General features: G+C 44.5%; 1 protein-coding gene across 1 annotated transcript in view; it reads left to right on the forward strand.

The window, feature by feature from the left end:
* Positions 1-24,497, forward strand: part of LOC146074317 (stabilin-2-like) — a 227,452-nt gene that overhangs the window by 182,598 nt on the left and 20,357 nt on the right. The window contains exons 55-64 of the mRNA XM_083182260.1: positions 1,830-1,956; positions 2,876-3,025; positions 3,860-3,964; positions 5,078-5,185; positions 15,692-15,885; positions 17,940-18,081; positions 19,233-19,366; positions 19,492-19,657; positions 20,563-20,669; positions 22,215-22,334. Of these exons, the coding sequence (XP_083038386.1) occupies positions 1,830-1,956; positions 2,876-3,025; positions 3,860-3,964; positions 5,078-5,185; positions 15,692-15,885; positions 17,940-18,081; positions 19,233-19,366; positions 19,492-19,657; positions 20,563-20,669; positions 22,215-22,334 (1,353 nt within the window). The remainder of the gene's footprint in view (positions 1-1,829; positions 1,957-2,875; positions 3,026-3,859; positions 3,965-5,077; positions 5,186-15,691; positions 15,886-17,939; positions 18,082-19,232; positions 19,367-19,491; positions 19,658-20,562; positions 20,670-22,214; positions 22,335-24,497) is intronic.

Raw genomic sequence — 24,497 nt, forward strand, 5'->3', positions numbered from 1 at the left:
CCCGAGTACGGCAATGCCTCACATGTGACCAAAAAATACCATTTGGGTGCATGGCAGGACTCAGCAGGGAAGGAGCGATATTTGGATTTTGCAGCACAGATTCTGGTGGAATGATGGTGGGTGCTATGTCGCATTAGCAAGACCCCCGAAGCACCAATACAGTGGAACCCCCCCACAAGTAACCCCATTTTGCAAACTACACCCCTCAGGGAATTTATCTAGGGGTATAGTGTACATTTCAAACCCCCAGGGGTTTCACCAATTTTGATACAACTGGGCTGTGCAAATGAAAAATTACATTTTTTACACAAAAATGCAGATCTGGCTCAAAATTTTTCATTTTCACAAGGAATGAAGGAGACAAAGCACCCCAAAATCTGTGCCCCAATTTCTCCCGAGTACGGCAATGCCTCACATGTGACCAAAAAATACCATTTGGGTGCATGGCAGGACTCAGAAGGGAAGGAGTGATTTTTGGATTTTGCAGCACAGATTCTGGTTCAATGACCCCTGAAGCACCTATACAGTGGAACCCCCCCACAAGTGACCCCATTTTGCAAACTACACCCTTCAGGGAATTCATCAGGGGGTATAGTGTACATTACATTTTGATACAACTGAGCTGTGAAAATAAAAAATTAAATTTTTTCATTTTCACAGCCCAGTTGTATCAAAATTGGTGAAACCCCTGGGGGTTTGAAATGTACACTATACCCCTAGATGAATTCCCTGAGGGGTGTAGTTTGCAAAATGGGGTCACTTGTGGGGGGGTTCCTAACTTTTAGCATCTTATGGTGCCTAGAAACCTACATGGTGCCTAAAAAATAATCTCATAAAAAGGAGGCTCCAAAATCAAGTAGGTGCTCCTTCTATTATGAAGCCTGTGGTTTGGTCACCGTGCACACTAGGGCCACATATAGGATATTTATGAAAACAAAAGAATTGGGGGAATCAATTTTTAGTCACATTTCTCTAGTAAAATGTACTGTGTTCCTTAGAAAAATGTATTAAAATTGCAAATCTGCAAAAAAAAAGAAATTTTGAAATTTCACCTACACTTTGTTTTAATTCCTGTGAAACACCTAAAGGGTTAACAAACTTCCAAAATGCTGTTTTGAATACTGTGAGGGGTGCAGTTTTTGAAATGGCATCATTTATGGGGGTGTCTCACATACAAGTCCCTCAAAGTCACATCAGAACTGAACTGGTCCCTAAAAAAATCAGTGTTTGAAATTTTCTTGAAAATTTGAGAATTTGCTATTCATATTGTAAGCCTCCTAGTGTCCCAAAAAATTAAAAGAAAGTTGAAATAATGATGTCAACATAAAGTAGACATATGGTCTATGTTAGTTATTCACTATTTTGAGTGGTAAGATTATTTGTCTCACAAGCAGAAAATTTAACATTTTGCAAATCGCTAAATTTTCCATTTTTTCACGATATTTTGGTATTTTTCACAAAAAAACACAGACTGTATCGACCCAAATTTACCACTAATTTGAAGTACAATGTGTCACGAAAAAACTATCTCAAAATCACTGGGATAAGTAAAAGCAAAAAAAAGTTATCCCCACTTAAGTGAGACATGTCAGATTTGAAAAAAAGGGCTCTGTCAGGAACGCAAAAACTGGCTCTGTCAGGAAGGGGTTAATAACCAGCAATGGACACTCTGCCAACCAGTTATTTATGGGGATCAAAAGTAAAAAAAACGGTAGAAGGTGGAAAATGTCAGTCTTATAGATAAAGGAATATGTAGATATTGGAAATGCACAGGTTTCCTATTTATAATAAGTATGTGAAAAATATGATATTTGACATTTATTATACAGGGACAAAAGTCGAGGTGTCAATATGAGGTGAGCTCCAGGAGAGTTGTAGAGGGCTGTCGCCAGGAATGCTCCATGGTACTCTGGACGGCCAAGTGCTGCAAAGGATACTTTGGGCGAGACTGCCAAGGTCAGTGTTCTAATGCCTTAATTATGGGGTCTATGTACTAAGCCTTGTAGAGAGATTAAATGTATAGAGATAAAGTACCAACCATTCCGCTTCTAACTGCCACATTACAGGCTGTGTTTGAACATGGACAATTAGGAGGAGGTGTGTTGGTTCTTTATCTGTGTCCACTGTGTCTTAATAAATCCACTCACATAGGGGCATATGTACTAAGCCTTGGAAATAGATAAAGTGGATGGAGATAAAGTACCAGCCAATCAGTTCCTAACTGTCATTTTTTAAAACATTCTGTAACATGGCAGTTGGCAACTGATCAGTTTTACTTTATCTCTGGCTACTTTATCACTCTTTAGGGCTTAGTTCATCTCCCCACAAACTGAGTGTACATTTTTATGCTAATCAGTTATTCGTACATGTGTGCTATTTAATTTTAATGTTTCAATTTGATCCAATCCATTATGATCCAATTAGTGTTCATTCTAGCACCCGCTATCTTTGAAAACCCATGCAGTTCCTCTTCCCTGCCTGGGGTGTCACTGTCTGCTGTTGTGTTTCTAGCACAGGTCTGGTTTGCCTATTAGTGCGGATATACAGACCACACTGTGCTTGAAGCACAACAGCAGACAGCAACACCCCAGGCAGGGAAGAGGAACTGCATGGGTTTTCAAAGATAGTGGGTGCTAGAATGAACACTAGATCCAATTATGGTTGCGACACATGTGAGCAGCCACTAACTCAACTTGCACCTTCACAATGATAATCCACAATCTATAGTCCAAGATGATGTGTTTATGTTGGCATCCACTACCTCTAATGCTGCCTCTGCCCTCAACGCCGTTATCCACTTTATTTTACTACATAATTCTTTTTGATTAGCTAGAATGTATATTTACATGCAATACTGTATATCTTGTTTGGTCAGCCTGTCCTGGGAGCCCCGAGACACCATGTAATAATCATGGAACCTGCGATGATGGATATGCAGGCACCGGAGAATGCAAATGCAATGCTGAATTTAATGGAACAGCTTGTGAATCATGTGCGCCAGGAAGATATGGAGCAAAATGTAAACGTATGTAAATTGTGTTGTCTCTATTTTTGCAAATGGAACTGGCTCTCTAGGGTGAAAGAAGCAGGGTCCTATAGAACTATGGCTGCGTATATATAAATCTAGAATAATTCAATGTAAAGGTGAAGATGAGGACTACTTTCAGTCCCGTGGTTGTCACTAGAGGGACACAAGTGGACACTGACTTGATGTTATCATGTAGGTTGTTTTATGAGGATTATAAAAATGCTAGAACCTTAAAAGGAAATAGTGTCTAAAATATAATGTAGTTTAAAATATATTACATATATGAGCTGAATGATCTTTATTTTGTATACAATGGCCATTTGTATCCCCATTTAGAAACACTACTTATTTTGGGGTATCATCTATACCCAAGATTAGTGGTTTTCCTCAGAGGAAATAATGCAATGTGGGATTTGGCATTCATCCTACTACAACTTATATGTAATGTTGCTCCTCCTCTCTGTGCCTCCTCCTTGTAGGCGTGCCTTAGTAAGATACGGTAGGTGCACTACAGATGGCTGCTTAGGTAAACTGAATGTTTTACTATTTATTTTTCTTCCTACTCACCACTATGGTGATCTTCTGAGCAGACAGACCAGTGGGCTATCTGCACTATCGATTGGGTATGAAGGTTCTGGTCATGGACCTCTTCCCATCATCGCACTACTCCCAACATGGGGCTTCCACCAATGGAGTTAGTTTTCTTTGTCTTTTCATTTTGAGGACCCTGTGATCAGATCTTCCAGGATATTGATGTTGTGGTGCATAGCTATTGCTGGGTTGATTCCCATAATGTAACATTGTACTGAGGTATTGCTTTGTGTCTTGCAGCCTGTGATTGCACAGAGAATGGCCAGTGTGAAGAGGGCATCAGTGGAACCGGAATGTGTACTTGTACGAACGGATGGACTGGAAAACGTTGTGAAACCAAACTAGGTTTCTCTTCATTATTTTACTATGCTGTTATATGTACCTAATATAAAAGTACAGTATACTGAGTGGGATCACAGCTTTCACTGAAAAAGGACAAATTCCTGTAATGTTTAATAGTCTTATATGACCAGCTGTTGGATCCAGACTAAGGTAGAACAAACCCCAATGAGGAAACTGACATTTATCCTCAGCTAGAGGAAAATATACCTTTACTGACCCCATAAAGGATAAATAGACCAACTAACCCATTATAATAATTATAGCTGACACATTATATTGGTGAGGGTGTAAAATTTGCAATGGTGAATCTTCCTGTGCTTATGATGAAGTCCTTATCCAGATGATGGCTATCCCTAGTCCGAGTATATTTATATATCAATATTTGTGCGGTATCAAATGCTTTAACGAAATCTAAATACTGGCGTGACATGGACTCCATGACCTCACCCTGGCACTGTGGTACATGTATATTGCTGTACCTATTACATGTTTTTGATCCTGGACCTTAGTCAGTGGTGCACACAGTGCACGGGCCACTGTGATTTTACTCACAGGTGAGTTGTGAAAATATGATAATGTCTCATCCAGAGATGGCCACTGTTGGTGTCTCACATCTGCCGTTCACATATATGTGGAAGCATCAAATGCATATATCAGTTGCACTATCGGACCTTTTAGCAACTTAATGCTGTCTTGGACAGACTGACTCTCCTAAGATCTAGGGCCTCTCCCACTGTGAATGAATTTGCAGTGGCTGACTAGAAATGTACATAAAACGGTCCCCATATGCCTGCTTTTTTTTTAAGCAACCCTCTATTACCTCCCCCAAATGCTGACTACCTGTCACTCACTATGCAAATAATACCTACCAGTGCAACTTGGTAGTGCTTAGGATTTATGGCAAGTATATACAGTATATTGTTAATCCTGAGTCAGACACAATACCACAGTAGAGGCTGTTGCTACAATGGGATATGCAGCTTGAGGCTATGAGGTGCACACGTGTATATGGGAGCCATTGCTATATTCATTCCCTATTTGTATTTGTATACTACCCACGATGTCCCTGTGGCCATGTAGTAAAATAAATCTGATAACTATCTCTTATTATTACAGTGTTGCCGCCTGTCTGCTCTCCTCCTTGTTCCAGAGATGCTGTGTGCAAGAAAGATAACTTATGTGAATGTAAAAGGTTTTATGAAGGAGATGGAAGAACTTGCAAAGGTAAAACTGTACATAGCGCTTCCCATTACAACAAGGCTTCATTGCAACATCTAGCCAATATCTGTAAACAGTGTCAGACTGTTGCACGCCACCGTCCGGGTATCCCTGCACCCGGACGGACGGCGAGTGCAGCATCATCTGACGCTGCGGACGCAGCGTCATCTGACGCGGCGGGGGACGTTGCCGGGCAGCGTCCCAAGCCTCACTCTGAGGCTAAGCGTCGGGGCGTTGCTAGGCAACGTCCCCGAGCTTCCGCCCGGCGGCCAGGAACGCGCGCGCCTGACGTCAGTCAGGCGGCGCGAAATTTAAAAAAATAGCCGGCGTCTGCTGGGCACAGACGCCGGTTATAGCTTTATGCACTTGTTGCTGTCTGCTGTGCTCTCCGGTCCCCTGGGTTCTTGGTCCCAGTATCCCTGGCTGTGGTTCTCCTCTGCAGCCTTCCTGGTCTCCCAGCCTGTCAGTCTGTGTCTGCTCGTGGATCCTTTTGTTCCTGCATTTCCCTGGACTCCTCTGCTGAATTCCATCCTCAGCCTGTGAGCCTGCAGTGGACCCACTGTCTCCATCTCCCGTGGGTCACGTAAGTGCTCCAGTGGAGCCCTGGTCTTTCCCTTCTTTGGTTCCCTGGCCCTCCGTGGCTAAGCCCCTCCCTGGGATTATCCTTGGTTTTCCTCTTTTGCCTCCTTGTCCCCGTCTTTTGGTAATTGTTCTCTTGCCCCCGTCTGTCATTAGTGTTCTGTTTAGGCAGGAGTGTCACCGTTCATCCAGATCCCTGCTTTGGGAGTCACGGTCCCTTTGGTGTATTCTTGGGGACTCCCTTCTATCCGCTGGTGTCTGCGACTAGGTCGCACTCCCCGTCTTGGCCTGGTGCTGGCAGTTAGGGGCCAGTTTGCAGTTAGGTCCATTAGTCAGCTTATCCTCTTGAGTATTCCCCGTGGCGATCGCTTACCCCTTGTCACCACATAAGACCTGGCTGCATCAGGGTCGGAGCGGGCTTAACTCGCTCCTTCGAACGCGGCGGCCACAGGTGAAGCCTATCTCCGCAGGGGTTTGCCATCTGCCTCGGGGACTCAACAGAGAGAGTGGCCCGCTGTGGCCGTCCTAACCGGCGGTCCCGGCTGTGGGCTCACGCCTTATCATCTCACCGTCTGGAACCCGTATTGTCCCTGGTGCCCAGGCCAGGGCATCGTAACATTATAACCGGCCAGAATAAAGACAGGTCTCCTCTGTCAAATACCAGGAGGGGTAGTTATTTTTGTCGTTTGGTATTATGAGTACCCCGTCCCAGACGTTTTCTGATCAGCTTCAAGGGCTTACTCAGATGGTCCGGGAATTGTCCTTGAAGGTAGCGTCCCAAGAGCAGAGGACGTGGCCTCCAGACTCAGGGGGTTCAGATCCCAAAATGAACTTGCCTGATCGGTTCTCTGGAGACCGCAAAACCTTTTTTAATTTTCGTGAGAGCTGCAAGTTGTATTTTCGTCTCAAAACATGCTCCTTCTCATCCGAGGCCCAGCGTATTGGACTAGTTATCTCTTTGTTCCAGGGTGACCCCCCAGACCTGGGCCTTTGGATTGCCTTCGGACAGCCCAGCCCTGGCCTCCGTAGACAGTTTCTTTAGTTCTCTCGGGTTGTTGTATGATGATCCTGACCGTGAAGCCTCAGCAGAGACTCATCTTAGAGCCCTTAGGCAAGGGAAAGACCCAGCCGAGGTTTATTGTACCGAATTCCGCCGATGGGCGAATGATTGCGGGTGGAACGACCCTGCATTACGCAGTCAGTTTCGTTGCGGTCTTTCTGATGAGATCAAGGATTGCCTCATTCAATACCCGGCACCTAAAACATTGGACAAGTTAATGGAATTAGCCATTAAAATTGACCGTCGCCTCCGTGAGCGGAGGTCGGAACGGGGCTCGCTCACTCGGGTGGTTCCCTATGTTCCGATGACCCCTGAGGAAAGTGAGGAGCCCATGCAACTTGGGGCAGCTCGCATTTCCCCGGAAGAAAGGGCTCGTCGATTAAGCTCAGGTCTGTGTTTATACTGTGGCTGTAAGGGTCACATCTTGAGAAATTGCCCCAATAGACCAGTAAAAGGCCGGGCCAAGTGAACGAAGAGAGGGTTCACTTTGGCCTCCAGCTCTTTTCCTCTCTAGATTCATTACTAATCCCGGGGCATATTTCTTTTCAAGGGGGTAATTTTTCGGGGTCAGTATTTATTGACAGCGGCGCGGCTGGTAATTTCCTGGACTCTTCCCTCGCCCAGAGTTTGGGGATTCCTCAACTCCAGCTTCCTATCCCCATTACCTTACGGGGCTTAGATGGTGGGGTTCTGTCCAATGGGGCCGTTACATTTCAGTCTCCACCCGTACAGTTGACCATTGGTCTTTTTCACCAGGAGGAGATCACTTTCCTGTTGACCTCATGTCCTTCGGTACCCATCGTATTGGGTTTCCCCTGGTTGAAAAAACACAATCCCATCATTGATTGGCGCCTTGGGGAGATTACCCAGTGGAACCCAAATTGTCAACAGAAGTGCCTTCATATTTCGCTCCCTGTGAAGTCCACCTCTTTAGCGGGGATTCCCATTCCCTACCGGGATTACTCAGACGTGTTTTCAAAGGGTAAGGCCGACAGTTTACCTCCACATCGGCCATACGACTGTGCCATCCAATTAGTCCCCAACGTGCCATTGCCCAAGAGTAGACTTTATGCATTGTCTCTCCCGGAGACAAAGGCCATGGATGAGTACATCCAAGAAAGTTTGTCCAAGGGGTTTATTCGGCCCTCTAAATCTCCGCTCAGCGCCGGCTTCTTCTTTGTGGAAAAGAAGGATGGTTCTTTGAGGCCGTGCATAGACTTCCGTGCCCTTAATAAAATTACGGTGAAAAACACCTATCCCCTTCCTTTAATTACGGTTCTGTTTGATCAGCTACGATCCGCTACCATTTTTTCTAAAATTGACCTTAGGGGGGCTTATAACCTCATAAGAATCCTGGAAGGGGACGAGTGGAAAACGGCGTTCAGTACTCAGACGGGGCACTATGAGTACCTGGTAATGCCGTTCGGGCTATCCAATGCCCCAGCCGTTTTTCAGGATTTTATTAACGATGTCCTTCGGGAATTCTTGGGCAAGTTCGTGGTTGTCTATTTAGACGATATTTTAATTTTTTCCCAAGACTTGGACTCGCATAGGACACAAGTTCGTCAGGTTTTACAGAAATTGCGTGAGAATCAGTTATTCGCTAAATTAGAGAAATGCGAATTTGAGGTGACCCAGGTGTCTTTCTTGGGATATATAATTTCTTCGCAAGGGTTCCAAATGGACCCCAAGAAATTACAAGCCATTTTAGATTGGGTTCGACCCACCAATTTAAAATCAGTCCAGCGATTTCTTGGGTTCGCCAATTATTATAGGCGATTCATTCATGCCTTTTCTTCAATTGTGGCACCCTTGGTGGCTTTGACCAAGAAAGGTGCGGATCCATCAGCGTGGACTCCTCAGGCAGAACAGGCTTTTAAGACCTTGAAGCAAGCCTTCATTTCGGCTCCTATTCTTAGACATCCCAACCCTGAGCTGCCATTTGTGGTGGAAGTCAACGCCTCTGAAGTTGGGGCCGGGGCGGTTCTCTCTCAGAGAGATCCGGAGTCTTCACAATTCCACCCCTGTGCCTACATGTCTAGAAAATTTTCTCAAGCTGAGTCCAATTATGATGTGGGCAACAGGGAGTTACTCGCCATTAAGTGGGCCTTTGATGAATGGCGACAGTGGCTGGAAGGAGCTGTTCATCAGATTCTTGTCTTAACTGATCATAAGAATCTACAATACATTGAATAAGCCAAAAGACTGAACGCTCGCCAAGCCAGGTGGGCTCTCTTCTTTATGAGGTTTAATTTCATTATTTCGTATATCCCTGGATCGAAGAACATCAGGGCAGACGCCCTTTCCAGATGTTTCGTTCCTCAACAAGAGAGTGGGATCAAGTCGGGGTCCATCATTCCTTCGTCCTGTATTCATGCCGGAGTGAGCCAGACCTTGGAGGGTCTTCTCCGGCAAGCTCAAGGGCAAGCTCCAGCCCAAACTCCGGAGAATAAATTGTTTGTTCCTCCTTCATTGAGACGCAGAGTGTTGGCAGAATGCCATGATTCTAAGATTTCTGGTCACCCAGGAGTATATAAAACTCTTGCTTTATTATCCCGAGTGGTTTGGTGGCCAGGGATGGCCAGGGACAGCAAGGACTTTGTGTTGTCTTGTCCAGTGTGTGCCCGACATAAAGTTCCACGTTCACGACCATTGGGAGAGTTGTTGCCTTTGTCCGTTCCTGGCAGGCCTTGGTCCCATCTGGCCATGGATTTTATTGTGGGTCTTCCAGTCTCATCACACTGTCAAGTCATTTGGGTCGTCGTCGATAGATTTTCTAAGATGGCCCATTTCGTGGCTTTAAGGCAGTTACCCCCGGCTAAAGAACTGGCCACGCTATTCCTTCAGCACATTTTTCGTTTGCACGGATTTCCCAGTGATATCGTGTCCGACCGGGGTCCACAGTTTGTGGCTCAGTTTTGGAGAATGTTTTGTGCTGCCTTGAAGGTTAAGATCAGCCTCACTTCCGCATTCCATCCACAGGCCAATGGACAAACAGAGCGTCTTAATCAGTCTCTTAAGCAGTATCTGAGAGTCTTTGTTTCCAAACTACAAAATGACTGGGTTAGTTTCCTGCCGTTAGCCGAATTTGCGTATAATAACGCACATCATTCGGCCTCTAAGACGTCGCCCTTTTTTGCAGTCTACGGATTCCATCCACGGGCTAATTCTTTGGGACCGGATGCCCCTGGCTCTTCTTCGACAGCTGCCTCTCGCCTCAAAGTCATATGGAGGAAAGTCCACTTGGCCCTTAAAGAAGCCTCTTTCAGAGAGAAGTCCAGACGGCCTTGCTCTTTCAAGGTTGGTGACTGGGTGTGGCTATCCACCCGTAATATAAAGCTTCACCAACCATCAGCAAGGTTAGGGCCTCGGTTCATTGGGCCTTTTCGGATTGTCAGGAGGGTTAATCCGGTAGCATTCCGTCTTGCGTTACCTAAGTCCCTCAGGATTTCGAGTACCTTTCATGCCTCACTTCTTAAGCCAGTGGTGTTTTCACAGAGATTTCCTCGAAGACTGAGGAATGGCTCCGCCCCAGTGATGGTGCAGGGGCAACAGGAGTTCCGCGTGGAAAAGATCCTCGATTCTAGACTTGTGAGAGGTACCTTGCAGTTTCTGGTACACTGGAGGGGATTTGGTCCCGAAGAGAGGTCCTGGGTTTTCGATGGAGATTTGCATTCGCCCAACCTTAGGAGGGCCTTTTTTCGTCAATTCCCAGATAAACCTGGTGGGAAAGGGTTGTTAACCCTTCCTCAAGGGGGGGGGTACTGTTGCACGCCGCCGTCCGGGTATCCCTGCACCCGGACGGACGGCGATTGCAGCATCATCTGACGCTGCGGACGCAGCGTCATCTGACGCGGCAGGGGACGTTGCCGCGTCAGACGTTGCAGCTCGGGGACGTTGCCGCCGGGCAGCGTCCCAAGCCTCACTCTGAGGCTAAGCGTCGGGGCGTTGCTAGGCAACGTCCCCGAGCTTCCGCCCGGCGGCCAGGAACGCGCGCGCCTGACGTCAGTCAGGCGGCGCGAAATTTAAAAAAATAGCCGGCGTCTGCTGGGCACAGACGCCGGTTATAGCTTTATGCACTTGTTGCTGTCTGCTGTGCTCTCCGGTCCCCTGGGTTCTTGGTCCCAGTATCCCTGGCTGTGGTTCTCCTCTGCAGCCTTCCTGGTCTCCCAGCCTGTCAGTCTGTGTCTGCTCATGGATCCTTTTGTTCCTGCATTTCCCTGGACTCCTCTGCTGAATTCCATCCTCAGCCTGTGAGCCTGCAGTGGACCCACTGTCTCCATCTCCCGTGGGTCACGTAAGTGCTCCAGTGGAGCCCTGGTCTTTCCCTTCTTTGGTTCCCTGGCCCTCCGTGGCTAAGCCCCTCCGTGGGATTATCCTTGGTTTTCCTCTTTTGCCTCCTTGTCCCCGTCTTTTGGTAATTGTTCTCTTGCCCCCGTCTGTCATTAGTATTTTGTTTAGGCAGGAGTGTCACCGTTCATCCAGATCCCTGCTTTGGGAGTCACGGTCCCTTTGGTGTATTCTTGGGGACTCCCTTCTATCCGCTGGTGTCTGCGACTAGGTCGCACTCCCCGTCTTGGCCTGGTGCCGGCAGTTAGGGGCCAGTTTCAAGTTAGGTACATTAGTCAGCTTATCCTCTTGAGTATTCCCCGTGGCGATCGCTTACCCCTTGTCACCACATAAGACCTGGCTGCATCGGGGTCGGAGCGGGCTTAACTCGCTCCTTCGAACGCAGTGGCCACAGGTGAAGCCTAGCTCCGCAGGGGTTTGCCATCTGCCTCGGGGACTCAACAGAGAGAGTGTAGGACCCGCTGTGGCCGTCCTAACCGGCAATCCCGGCTGTGGGCTCACGCCTTATCATCTCACCGTCTGGAACCCGTATTGTCCCTGGTGCCCAGGCCAGGGCATCGTAACACAGACAGGGGAGACAAGGGCCCATCAGGAGAATGCAGTTGTACGGGCCCATGTATATAAAGTAAACACTACTAGTATACCCATAGCAAGTACATATTATACGACAGACCGGGTAGTTTTCTTGCAAACTTAGCTAGAGGGGATAGAGCAACACATAACATAATACAAATAGAAGACCGACAGGGAAAAATGGTGGGGACAACGCCAGAAATTGCACAGGTATTTCTACAATATTTTAAAAATCTATACTCATCCACATTAGAAAGTGAATATACAGAAACGAACGAATATCTAAAGGATATAGACATGCCATCATTAACTAAGGCACAAAAAGAAAGCTTGGAAACACCTATAGAACTGGAAGAAGTAAAACAAGTTATAAAAGCGTCCCCAAATGGAAAAGCACCAGGAGACGATGGATTACCACTAGAATTGTATAAAAAATTCATTGATATGATTGCTCCTAGTTTTACAGAAACTTTTAACAGGAGTATACAGGAAGGTAGACTTCCTGACTCAATGAATGAGGCAATGTGGTAATCCCAAAGGAGGGATGGGAGGGAAAGGACCCCAGCATGCCAGATTCATATAGGCCAATTTCGCTTATGAACACGGATGCTAAAATCCTAGCCAGGATACTCGCAAATAGGTTAGAAAATGTATCCCAAAGTATTATCCATACGGACCAGACTGGCTTCCGGAAAAATAAAAGTACAGCATTGAACATCAGGCGGTTTCAGGTGAATGTCCAAATAGAACAGCAGCGTGGAGAGATGGCGGCCATCCTATCTTTGGACACCGCCAAAGCGTACGATAGCCTGGAATGGGAATATCTATGGCGGGTCCTTAAAAAATTTGGCATAGGGAATAAATTTATAGATTGGATAAAATTACTATACCAAGCACCCAGAGCAAGGGTTCAGACCAACGGATACATCACAGAGGTCTTTGAGCTAAAAAGGGGGACAAGACAGGGGTGTCCACTGTCACCGGTGCTTTTTAACCTGGCGATGGAACCCCTGGCATGGGACCTAAGGCAGACTTCAGAACTGAAGGGTCTAGGTGAAGGAGTAACTGGAAATAAACAGCTAATTTCACTATATGCGGATGACATGTTGGTTTACCTTGCAAACTATCAAATCGAGATCCCAATAATCCTGAGAAAATTAGAACAATTTGGGAGGCCATCAGGAATAAGAATAAACTGGTCCAAGTCAAACATCATACCCTATAGGGGGGAGAGCCCAGGTGATAGAGTAGAACCGACAACATTAAAATGGATGGATAATATGAAATACTTGGGGATATATGTATCAAACAGTCCAGCAGAATTTGAGAAATTGAATTTGGAGCTATGGATAAAATGGTACCAGAGTAAGACAACATCTTGGGGAAAACTACCGTTAACAATAACGGGGAGAGTAAACCTGATTAAGATGGTTGTCCCCCCCAAAATCCTATACATCCTATTACAATCCCCTATATACATACCTAATCGAGTGTTTAAAGCCATAGATAGCATTACATCTTCATTTATATGGGGGAAGAAGAGGGCCAGGATAGGAGTAGGGACTCTAATAAGGAACAAGAAACAAGGTGGACTGGGACTCCCCCACTTTAAACTATACTACATGGCCTCACAATTATGGCAATTAAGGGGATGGATAAAAGGGGATTGTGAGGACAACATTAAAAGTATGGTAGACCAAGAAAAGAAAGGGTATACCCCCAAACAAATTCTTGTAGAAGCAGGAGGTAGTAGGATTAAGGCCCCACTAATAAAACAAGCTAAAAAATGCTGGGACTATGGTAATAAATTAATGGACTACAAGGGTGTGGATCCGGAAGTCCCAATATGGGCAAGTAAAAACAGGAGGGATAGTGGCATAAGAAACACAGAGCTTAGGGCATGCTGGGGGAAATTTGGCATAATAAGTATAGGGCAGATGTATGAAGGGGGAACCATTAAATCATTTGAACAACTAACAGTAGAGTACCAGGTAGATAAGAAAATGTTTTTTTCGATATCTCCAGTTAAGACATAGTCTAAATGCAACATATGGTAAAGAGGAAACTAACATACAGGACTCCCCAGTTAAACAATTATTGGGTAAAGAAAGAGAAATAAGGGTATCAACAATATACAAGGTATTAGTAAACCAATTGGAGAATAAACAAGTAGAAAAAAGTAAGAACGATTGGGGGCTAGATATAGGGGAAATATCGGAAGAGGAATGGTCTAGAGCGCTCTCGTCGCCATCCAGGGCAACGGCTTCTATAAGGTACCAACAAATTCAGTTGTTCATACTGCATAGGGTATACGTGACCCCGGTAAAGTAAAAACAGTATGATGCAACAAAGAGTGACGTGTGCCCGAAGTGCAGGGGAGCAACTGGTACATTTATTCATATGATATGGCTATGCCCCAGGGTACTACAGTTATGGGAGAAGGCGGGACTAGTGGTAGAACAGCTAGGGGTTCGGAACTTCGAAGTAAATGGGAAAACCGGCCTACTGAACATAATGCCCCAACAGGGAATAAGTAAAGACGACTAAATACTCGCTGAAAAATTAATGACGTTGGTGAAGGTCCTAATAGTTAGAAGATGGATGGCAAAGGAGAGCCCCAGTTTTAAACAGTGGGTGAACCTAGTAAACAAAACAATAAGCCACGAAAGGTACATGTATGGTAAACGGAATAACATAGGAAAGTTTCACCAAGTGTGGGATAGGTGGGTGACCTCTAAGCACTACAAGATTGGACAGAAACACACATAAGCACTAATAGGCACACACATAGCAAGGTTTGCACGAATCGAAAGGACCCAGGAAATCCCCAGTAAAGGAGGGATAGATGGGGGACCCGTATGAAATAAAAACAAATAGGGTGGGGGAAACACATAAAAGTATAAAAGTCACATATACACTAGAGATAAATAAATGAGTAGATCTACATAGAAAAGAAAATAAGTTTTACACAAACACACAAAACACATACATAAAAATAGTAACACTAAACTGAATGAAACCCGGAAAACCATTACAGGAAAAACTAGAGAGCATAATAGATATAGAAAGAAAAAGAACAAGGACAGAGAGAAGTAGGGAAAAAGAGAGATACCTCAGGACGAAATCCACTTGGGGGGGGGGGTGGGGGGTGGGGGGGGATACTTGGGGAGGGGGAAGGTTGGGTAAACAACTAAGGCAAGTAGTATGCAATATGTATTAGAAATGTATAGAATAGAAGAAGGTAGAAATAAGTTTTGATGAAAAATGTTGTATATGGAATGTGGAAAAAAAAGAATATGTTTCTTCTTTTATATATGTATAGTGTTTACCGTTTTATAAGGCACTGGGTGCAAATTTCATAAAAACAAATAAAATAAAAACTTTATTTAAAAAAAAAACACTACTAGTATACCAGATTAATTACAGAAATGCACTGTAAGGAATACACCACAGTCCTGTGAATGTAAATATGCAGCTGCCAAAGCTCATTCCCACCACACACAAAAATATAAAGCAACTGATATCTTTTTAGCAGCTACTGTAGTAATACTGTTGCCCCTCATGGTAAATACTTGGGACCACCCCCCCCCAGGGGCTCCTAAGGTTTCTGACAACATCGGCATCCCCATTACATGCTGATAGTCTATTGCCCTTATTACATATTGATCCATCAGCAATTTCACCATACCTCCCTTTCCCCTTGATTACTAATGCTGCCATTCTCCCCCTCATCCTTCTTCACTCTCTCCTTCCCTTCTCCATACCCCACCTCTGACTTTCCCTTTCTTATTCTTCCCTCTCTTCTGTTGGATACAGCTTTCCATTCCTTTCTTAATTATTTCTATTTTTACTTAAAACTTAAGTGTTGCCTGGAGCCCAGTTCTCTAATTTATCACTCCGAGGTCTGATGCCCAAACTATAACAATATGTGGCATTTTCTTTTCCTCTAGTGGTCGATCTTTGCCAGACAAATAACGGTGGATGTGATAAGCATGCAAAATGTACACAAAGTGGTGTTAAAGTTACTTGTGGCTGCCTAAAGGGATATAGTGGAGATGGCAAAGTGTGTATACCCATTAACCCTTGTGCTAATGGACTGAACGGCGGTTGTAGTGAACATGCAATCTGTACTATGACTGGACCAGTAAGTATACTAGTATATTAATTTCTTTAAAATATAGTAGGCTGATACTTATGTTTAAATGGATGGAAACAGATAACAAGTATCTGGTGGGGTGCTTAATGGTGAGCTGCTGTGCTAACCTGCAGTTATATAAAACGGGGTTGTCATTCCCGTGTACATATGTAATGAGGAAAAAAGGAAGGGGTGCCGGACTGAATCCGACGTCGGGCTAATGACTGTCGGGATCCCGACTGTCGGAACGGCATACCACACCCAAAGGAAGGGGTATAACTGCGCTATGTGGGTAGGTGACAATGAGTAGGTCAATACCTTAATATTTATATAAATATTAAGGTATTGACCTTCTCATTGTCACCTACCCACATAGCGCAGTTATACCCTTCCTTTTTTCCTTGATACTTATGTTTGTTTACTTGTGCCATTTCTTTCTTTTATGGTGCCCATACTCTTGTGAGATCTCAGGTACAATCGTGCTATTTCGATTAATCGCACTGACAGATCGCATGCGTCACCCGACGCAATGCAAGGGCACGTTGGCCGAATCTCACATATGTGCTGCATTTAGGCCCTTATTCTGATTGAGTCGGATGACTCCGAATGCGGACGGACGGCCGATGGTTGGTGTTTGAGCATGGGCGGAGGCGTATCTGCGCATTTGCGAACGCCTCGCACGTACTAACATGGCGTGAGTTCCGTGCAGAAAATGATTGTTGGGAAGCATCCGATCAGTTGGTGGAGAGGGGTCGTGAAGGGCTGTTTAGGATCATTAACATATGCGTACGCCCTGCGTTTCATGGACGCACATGTGGGGGGCGGACAGCTGACATAGCCGGATGTCAGCTGCCCGCACATATCACTGCTTTCATTCGGAAAAATGTCCGAGTGATCTCGAGCACTCAGTGCTGCTTGACCACTCGGTCCAGCATTCGATGGTCGGTGACCATCGGAGGATGGGGGAGGTTCCCACAGATGTAGGAGGTGTTCACATGAAATATCCACTCGTGGTCCATTCGATCGGCGTATGCGATCGGCGTATGCGTATTTCGGACTCAGTTCCTGTCCGAAATACGCATCTGTCCGATTCAACTAGAATAAGGGCCTTAATGCTTATCGCATGTGTTTTTTAAACCCATGAGATTTATCGCAGTGCGATGTGCGATCTGACAGTTTATTTAGCTCAGCCCTCATTCCATCAACCGATTTCAGGTTGCAAGGGGCATGATTGTATACATGTCGAATGCCACAAAAATCCCTTGATATGCGATTTATCACACAGGGAGCTTCAAGGGATCCGATACGTACTCCCGGCGGTCAGGATCCCGGCGGTCCGAATCCCGACACTGGAATCCCGATCGCCGAAATCCCGACATGGGGGGGACGTGGATCGCCCCCCCTTGCGGGCTCGCTGCACTCGCCACGCAGCGGGCCCGGTGCCTCGCTACGCTCGGCACACTAATTTATTCTCCCTCTATGGGTGTCGTGGACACCCATGGAGGGAGAAAGTTTCGGGATTTCGGCGGTCGGGATTCCAGTGTCGGGATTCTGAACGCCGGGATCCCGACCGCCGGCAAATTGACCGCATCCCGCTTCAAGGGATATGTGTATGGGCACCATAACATTCAAATTTATGGTCAAAATAAAATATGTAACTTTGTGTAACTGTAATTCAAAATGAAAATAAATTATATTACATAGTCTGCTGATAAGATTTAAGAAAACTATGTCATTTTTGGCAATTTTGACCAAGCTGAAATGAATGGTCTAATATTTATTATGTTTCTCTAAAAAAATAACTGAATTGCTCCAAAAACATGTTGTCTACATGTATAAAGCATCAACAATACTATTTTTCCCTATTTTCTGCAGTTTATCCCTAAAGTTCAACTGTTCATACTGTAGACATGTATAATGTGGACATTTTGAACATTCTTGACATTTTCTGACCAAAAGCGGTGACATCCTGTACCTGTCGGCATTCTGAAAGTCAACATGGTCATTTTTTTTTTACATTCCAGTCACAATCCTGCATAATTTTGTATTTAATATTTTCATAGGACAAACGTAAATGTGACTGTAAGGATCAGTATATTGGTGACGGTATGAATTGTGATTTAAAGGAACTGTCCATTGACCGATGCATGCAAAATAATGGGCAATGCCACGCAGATGCCCTATGTGCTGATCTGCATTTTTTAGGTGAGTATGTATAGATAACAATGCCTTTAGTATGACATCACTAGAAAAGCTGATTCAGTGTAATAGCACAAATTGTCTAACTTGTAGAAACATTATATATTATTTCTACAAGTTAGATAATAGTGTGTAAAATACTAATAAATACTAATAATATAGTGTATAAACATGTATCCCCCACATAGGCGGTCTTCCTAAACAGATTCTTACCAATACAATTAGTTCTAAATGCAGAAAATAATAAATAACAGGACCTAATTGCTAGGATTTCATCTACAGGAAAGGATCACTCCATATATCCAAAGTGGTATCTAGAATAAAACAAAGTCTCCAACATCGAAGAATTGTAGGATAATTGGAGACCAGACAGACACAATTAGTGCAATACTTCTTGTTGAAGATCAAATATTTAATGATAGAATGCACTCACAAAGAAAACAAATACAACAGCATTAGTTTAAAACCAAATGGCAAAATCTGCTGGGCTGATCTCACATCTCCTCTCCTCTTGGAATACCATCTAGGATGAGAGGAGATGTGAGCTCAGCCCAGCAGCTTTTGCCATTTGGTTTTGAACGAATGCTGTTTTATTTGATTTCTTTGTGATACCCCTTACATACCCCTTTCAGACTTGCAAAAATATCCCGGGTTTTTGCACATGAACGCGCATCAACCCAGGATTTAGTGCAGTGTGAAAGGGTCTTGGACGAATATCCCGTGTTCAGCATTCCGGGATCTCTACCCAGGTCCTGAGCTGGGTAGAACCCGGAATCGACAAGGGATGCGGTCAGTGTGAACGGGTATTCCGGGTCAGCGTGACCCAGATCCCATTCACTGCAGTGGAAATGCAAAATGGGATCTGGGTCACCTCCCAGCTGACACCTCCCAGCTGACACCTCCCAGCGGCAAGAGGAAACTTGAGAAGTAGGCAGATATGCTGTAAATTGCTGCATAAAAATAAAGTCCACTAGGCTACATGCAAAAGCATTCAGTATTTACACTGCATGCACATGAACAGCACCATTTGCCCATGTGCAAAGATACTTGCTAAACTCACAAATCAGAATCAGCCCCTATATTTGATTAGATATAAATTATATTCAATAGAGTTACAGGTGTGGCAGTCTGTATAAATGTTGTTTTTATTCCCACAGATGCAAAAGTTGGAGTGTTTCATTTACAATCACCCAAAGGACAGTATAAATACACCTATAGTGAAGCCAGCCAGGCGTGCATTGCGGAGGGTGGAACTCTAGCCACATATAACCAGCTAGCTTATGCTCAAAAGGTGATGCATTAATGTGGCGATGATTTCAATAAATCTATACTGCTGCATCCATAAGATATCTAAAAAAAAAAATTTCTGCTCATTGCTATTCTGTGACCTTTATACTCTGATGGTATTTATTTCAGGCTAACTACCATTTATGTTCAGCGGGCTGGTTGGATGGAGCAAGGGTGGCATATCCCACAGCGTATTCCAGCCCAAACTGTGGGTTAGGACATGTAGGGATAGTCGAATATGTGGTTAAGAACAACAAGACTGATACCTATGATGCCTTCTGTTACAGATATAAAGGTATTGTTCTTTCATTGTTCCTTCCTTTAAATGCACCACCATCCCTTGTGTTCTAAAATATGAACCATCTCTCTTTAACCTTACCCATTCTCTAACTACAGCCCCATCTTTCTCCTCCCCATTACCTTTAAATTCTCGGAAAGACTCGTCTTCCAATGCCTTTCCACATTTCATTCCTCCCTTTCCTTCCTTGACCAGCTTCCATCTGGCTTTCACTCCCTTCATACCACTAAAACTTCACCAGCATCCACACTCCCTCTCTCTGCTATTCCTCTGACTGACACCTTCCTACTGTGTTGATGACCTCATCCCATATTTTGCCCATTCTGCTACCCTCCTCTGGACTCTTCCTGCACCTCACCCTATCGCACAGTCTGCACTTTAAGGAACAAGTCTGTTTTAAGGGAATGTTTGATAAAGTCCCTCAGCTCTCCTCACCTTCTTAGCTCTCCTCTTTGCCCACGCACCTCATTTCATTCCAGTTCTCTTCCCAATTGTACCTCAAATCCCTTAGTCTGTAAACTGTCATGTGTAGGGCCCTCCAGCTTCTTGTTCTTATCCAGCACCTCCCTGTATCCAATGCCCTCCCACTCGTGGTCGGTTTCCTCCTTTCGGACCAACCACTTTGTTATTGTCTGGCACTTTGTTATTAAATTATACTGTGTTAACTTAATTATACTGTGTTAACTTAAATTATACTGTGTTAACTTAATTATACTGTGTCACTTAATAGATTATGTTCTTATTGTTCTTTTCATATTGAATTGGTTGTTTCCATTGTAATTGTTTCTCTGTACTGCATTGCAGACTATTCGTGGTACCATATAAATATGTTATTATAATAATAACAATTTTTATTTATATTTATTGTGAGCTCACAAATGTCTAATATGGTTATTCTATAGATGTGGAGTGTACCTGCAAGCCTGGCTATGTGGGAGATGGTTACAACTGCAATGGGAACCTGCTCCAAGTCCTGACATCTTTCCCTGTGTTTTCAAATTTCCTTATGGTATGTTGAGAAACAAACATGGACTTAGGGGCAATTCAGTCCTGGAATACGTGAGAGCCCAGTGCTTGGCTGTATTCCTCCCATCACATTAGGCCAACGTCACACATTTTCCTGCTGAACTCTATGGGGTACAAGCTAAATTGTGCAGCGTTAGTGGCCACAAGTTATTAGCATTCCTACTGTGTCTGAAGCACTTCCAGCCCACCTCCACTACAGTAGCTGATTTGTCCCCATAGAGTCTGATTGTAGCTACCGTGGACTATTCAATGTTCTTGTATTTCAAAGCACACGTATTAAGCAGGAAACACAGTGCTATCTACAGCTACTAACCAGTCTCTAAACTGTATTACTAACGATAACAACTAGGCTGTATGGCAATCGATCCTCTTACACACAAATACCCTTAGAACAGTTCTCTTAGAAAGAACTCTTAATACTCTGTGATTGTTCTGAGGAGGGGTAGATGTACGGTACCGGCTTGTATTGTGCACTGCACCTGCTGCACCAATAGTAGTTCCACCTCTGTTGCTACTATAGCTCTCCCTGCTTCGCCTCTTTAGGTGAAGCAGGAAGCAATGCCCACAAGCAGTATGATTAACATCTCAGCTGCCAGAGCATAAGTGAACACTCATTGATCACTGTCAGTGCCCACAGCACATCAGCCTAGTGCTGATGCAATGTGTCTCACTGCCCAGCTGACTACGCTGTTTGTGCAGAAGATCTTGCAAGCATCACTAGATCTCCAGCTGCATCCACGTACCGTGGCTATGAATGAGGCAATGATACAGTGTAGCTGGAGCCGTTGGGAAGGTCATTGCCATTGACAGTTTAAGCATTGCCTAGCATATCCGTTCACTTTCTAAAATATTAAAGTGCCACTAAATCCTGCAGCACATTGAATGGACAGATACTGCAATCCACATATATAAAGTAGCAGATTCTCAATTAGTTTAGTGATGTCACTCAGGTGCATGGTGCAGGGCGGTGTAATACCTAGTAAAAAAAAAAATATATTGTTCCCTCCAGCACACTTAAGGGTACCAGTAACCAGATTTAATACTACATGTCTATACAATTCAGAGATCTCGGTTACATATACATACGCAAATATATACCATAGGGAGCATTATGTAGGTAGATCTTAAGATATATTTGAGTAAGGAGCCATTATCATGTGGCTCTTTGCTAGTTAATTGTAGACCGAGATGGGGTAACATGGGTGTGGGGTGCGGTGCCCCTGGATTGTTGTGGCTGGATGGCTCTGAGTATTTGCGCAAGTAAAAGTAACCAAGATCTCTAAATTCTATAACCATGTAGTATTTTACTCTGGTTACTGTGTCTTCTGAGTGCTCTGGAGGGAACAATATATTTGTAGATACTGCAATTCCCCTAGCGATTAATAATACATCTACCTGTCAGTTCTTTGAAGCTCGTCAAATCCAGTCACATATTTCTGCATTATGGTAACTTAAAATAAAATAAAAATAATCAATTACTTAATCAATAATGTGTTAAGGTAATTATGATAGCTTCATCTTCTCACAGGAAATCTTCAGATATTCCAATACTTCAGCAAAAGGCAGAGAGTTTATGAACTACCTAACGGACTTATCCATACAAGCTACACTTTTTGCCCCTGACAATGATGGCCTGTATGAAAATGAGGTAGGTGACCTTTTTCTTATGATATATATATATATATATATATACATACATACTGAAAGGTAGAAGAAACAGCGTCACTCAAAGGGTCTTTTGTAGGTATTTTTCTTATATTTCCATCAAAGTAACAATGGTAAACTTCAAATCGGTACACTGTACATGGTTCAATTACTCCGACGTTTCAATGCTACATGCATTTTTCTCAAGGAGCCATGTCGGTACATAGTATACACAAACATTGTTACAAAAGCAAGTGTGATTTATACATACCACTCCTGGTCCAGAGCGGGAGTTTGCGGCAGCGTGGAGACAGCCGGCGTCTCCGTCAATCTGTCCCCCGCTGCTGACGTCACTACAGCTACGGCGCCGGCTCCATGGTAACGCTCCTGTTACCAGACGCGTCTCCATGGTGACAGGTCCCCGCAAGCCGATGTGCGTCTTGCTTGCTCCCAGCTCTGAACCAACGCGGATGACTCTATAAAAGAGAATAACAATGGATAAACACGTTAGTACCGTGCGGTTTTTGCAGAGCAGCTCTGTGGATAAAAGTTTGGTTATAATTCATCAAATATTCTCAATATAATCCTCAGAACAGGTGTAATCTGCTCAAATAGTAATTGCAGAGGGATAATTGTCCACAGATCAGAGGAAAGTGTTCCAACTGAACCTTTCATTAAGTCCCAGTGTTGTGGCTGATCGCAGCCTATGAATCCATTTGGTTTCTGTTTGTAACAATAATTTGTCCCTGTCTCCGCCTCTCCTTAGCGGGGGGACATGGTCAATCAAGCTTTCTTGAAGCTGGACACACTTTAGCGGACTTACAATTCATTCTGATTGACCATGTCCCCCCGCTAAGGAGAGGCGGAGACAGGACAAATTATTGTTACAAACAGAAACCAAATGGATTCATAGGCTGCGATCAGCCACAACACTGGGACTTAATGAAAGGTTCAGTTGGAACACATTCCTCTGATCTGTGGACAATTATCCCTCTGCAATTACTATTTGAGCAGATTACACCTGTTCTGAGGATTATATTGAGAATATTTGATGAATTATAACCAAACTTTTATCCACAGAGCTGCTCTGCAAAAACCGCACGGTACTAACGTGTTTATCCATTGTTATTCTCTTTTATAGAGTCATCCGCGTTGGTTCAGAGCTGGGAGCAAGCAAGACGCACATCGGCTTGCGGGGACCTGTCACCATGGAAACGCGTCTGGTAACAGGAGCGTTACCATGGAGCCGGCGCCGTAGCTGTAGTGACGTCAGCAGCGGGGGACAGATTGACGGAGACGCCGGCTGTCTCCACGCTGCCGCAAACTCCCGCTCTGGACCAGGAGTGGTATGTATAAATCACACTTGCTTTTGTAACAATGTTTGTATATACTATGTACCGACATGGCTCCTTGAGAAAAATGCATGTAGCATTGAAACGTCGGAGTAATTGAACCATGTACAGTGTACCGATTTGAAGTTTACCATTGTTACTTTGACGGAAATATAAGAAAAATACCTACAAAAGACCCTTTGAGTGCCGCTGTTTCTTCTACCTTTCTACAAATTGTGCTGGAAGGCACCTGGGCACTTACAAATCTACAAGACAGAGTGCCGGATCTACCATTCTTCTTTATACATACATACTGATATAGATAATATACTCACGCTGCCTAAGGAAGCAGCTACAGCAGCACCCGGGATTCAATAGACGCAGATAAGCAGGTACACTTGCAACGTTTCGATTTTATTCACAAAATCGTCATCAGGCATAAAAAACAGACACAAACAGTACACCTTATATCCCCAAACCCTAAGTGAGCGTACACTTACGTTTCCCGCGTCTGGTGCCGCTCTCCGTGCAGCGCGAATCCTGGCCGCATCATCCCCCTGTGCGCGGTGAATGCGAGGCGTCTCATCCATCCCCACGGCAACCGGCGCACGGCAGTGACAAACTCACACGTGTGTCCAGGCAACCAATGGATGCCTTTTCCCCACGTCAAGCGTCAATACCGCGTCCGCTGTCATGGTTACTGGACAGACGCCCACAGCCCCCGCTAACAGGAAAAGATAACGAAGACCAAGAAACACGGTGCCGGGCGTACTACTAATCCCAGGCGGGACGCAAATGCAGGCAATAACAAAAAAAGAGATTAAAAATGGCAAGGA

Source organism: Crinia signifera, chromosome 4, assembly GCF_055691185.1.
Source record: "Crinia signifera chromosome 4, ASM5569118v1, whole genome shotgun sequence".
NCBI lineage: Eukaryota > Metazoa > Chordata > Amphibia > Anura > Myobatrachidae > Crinia > Crinia signifera.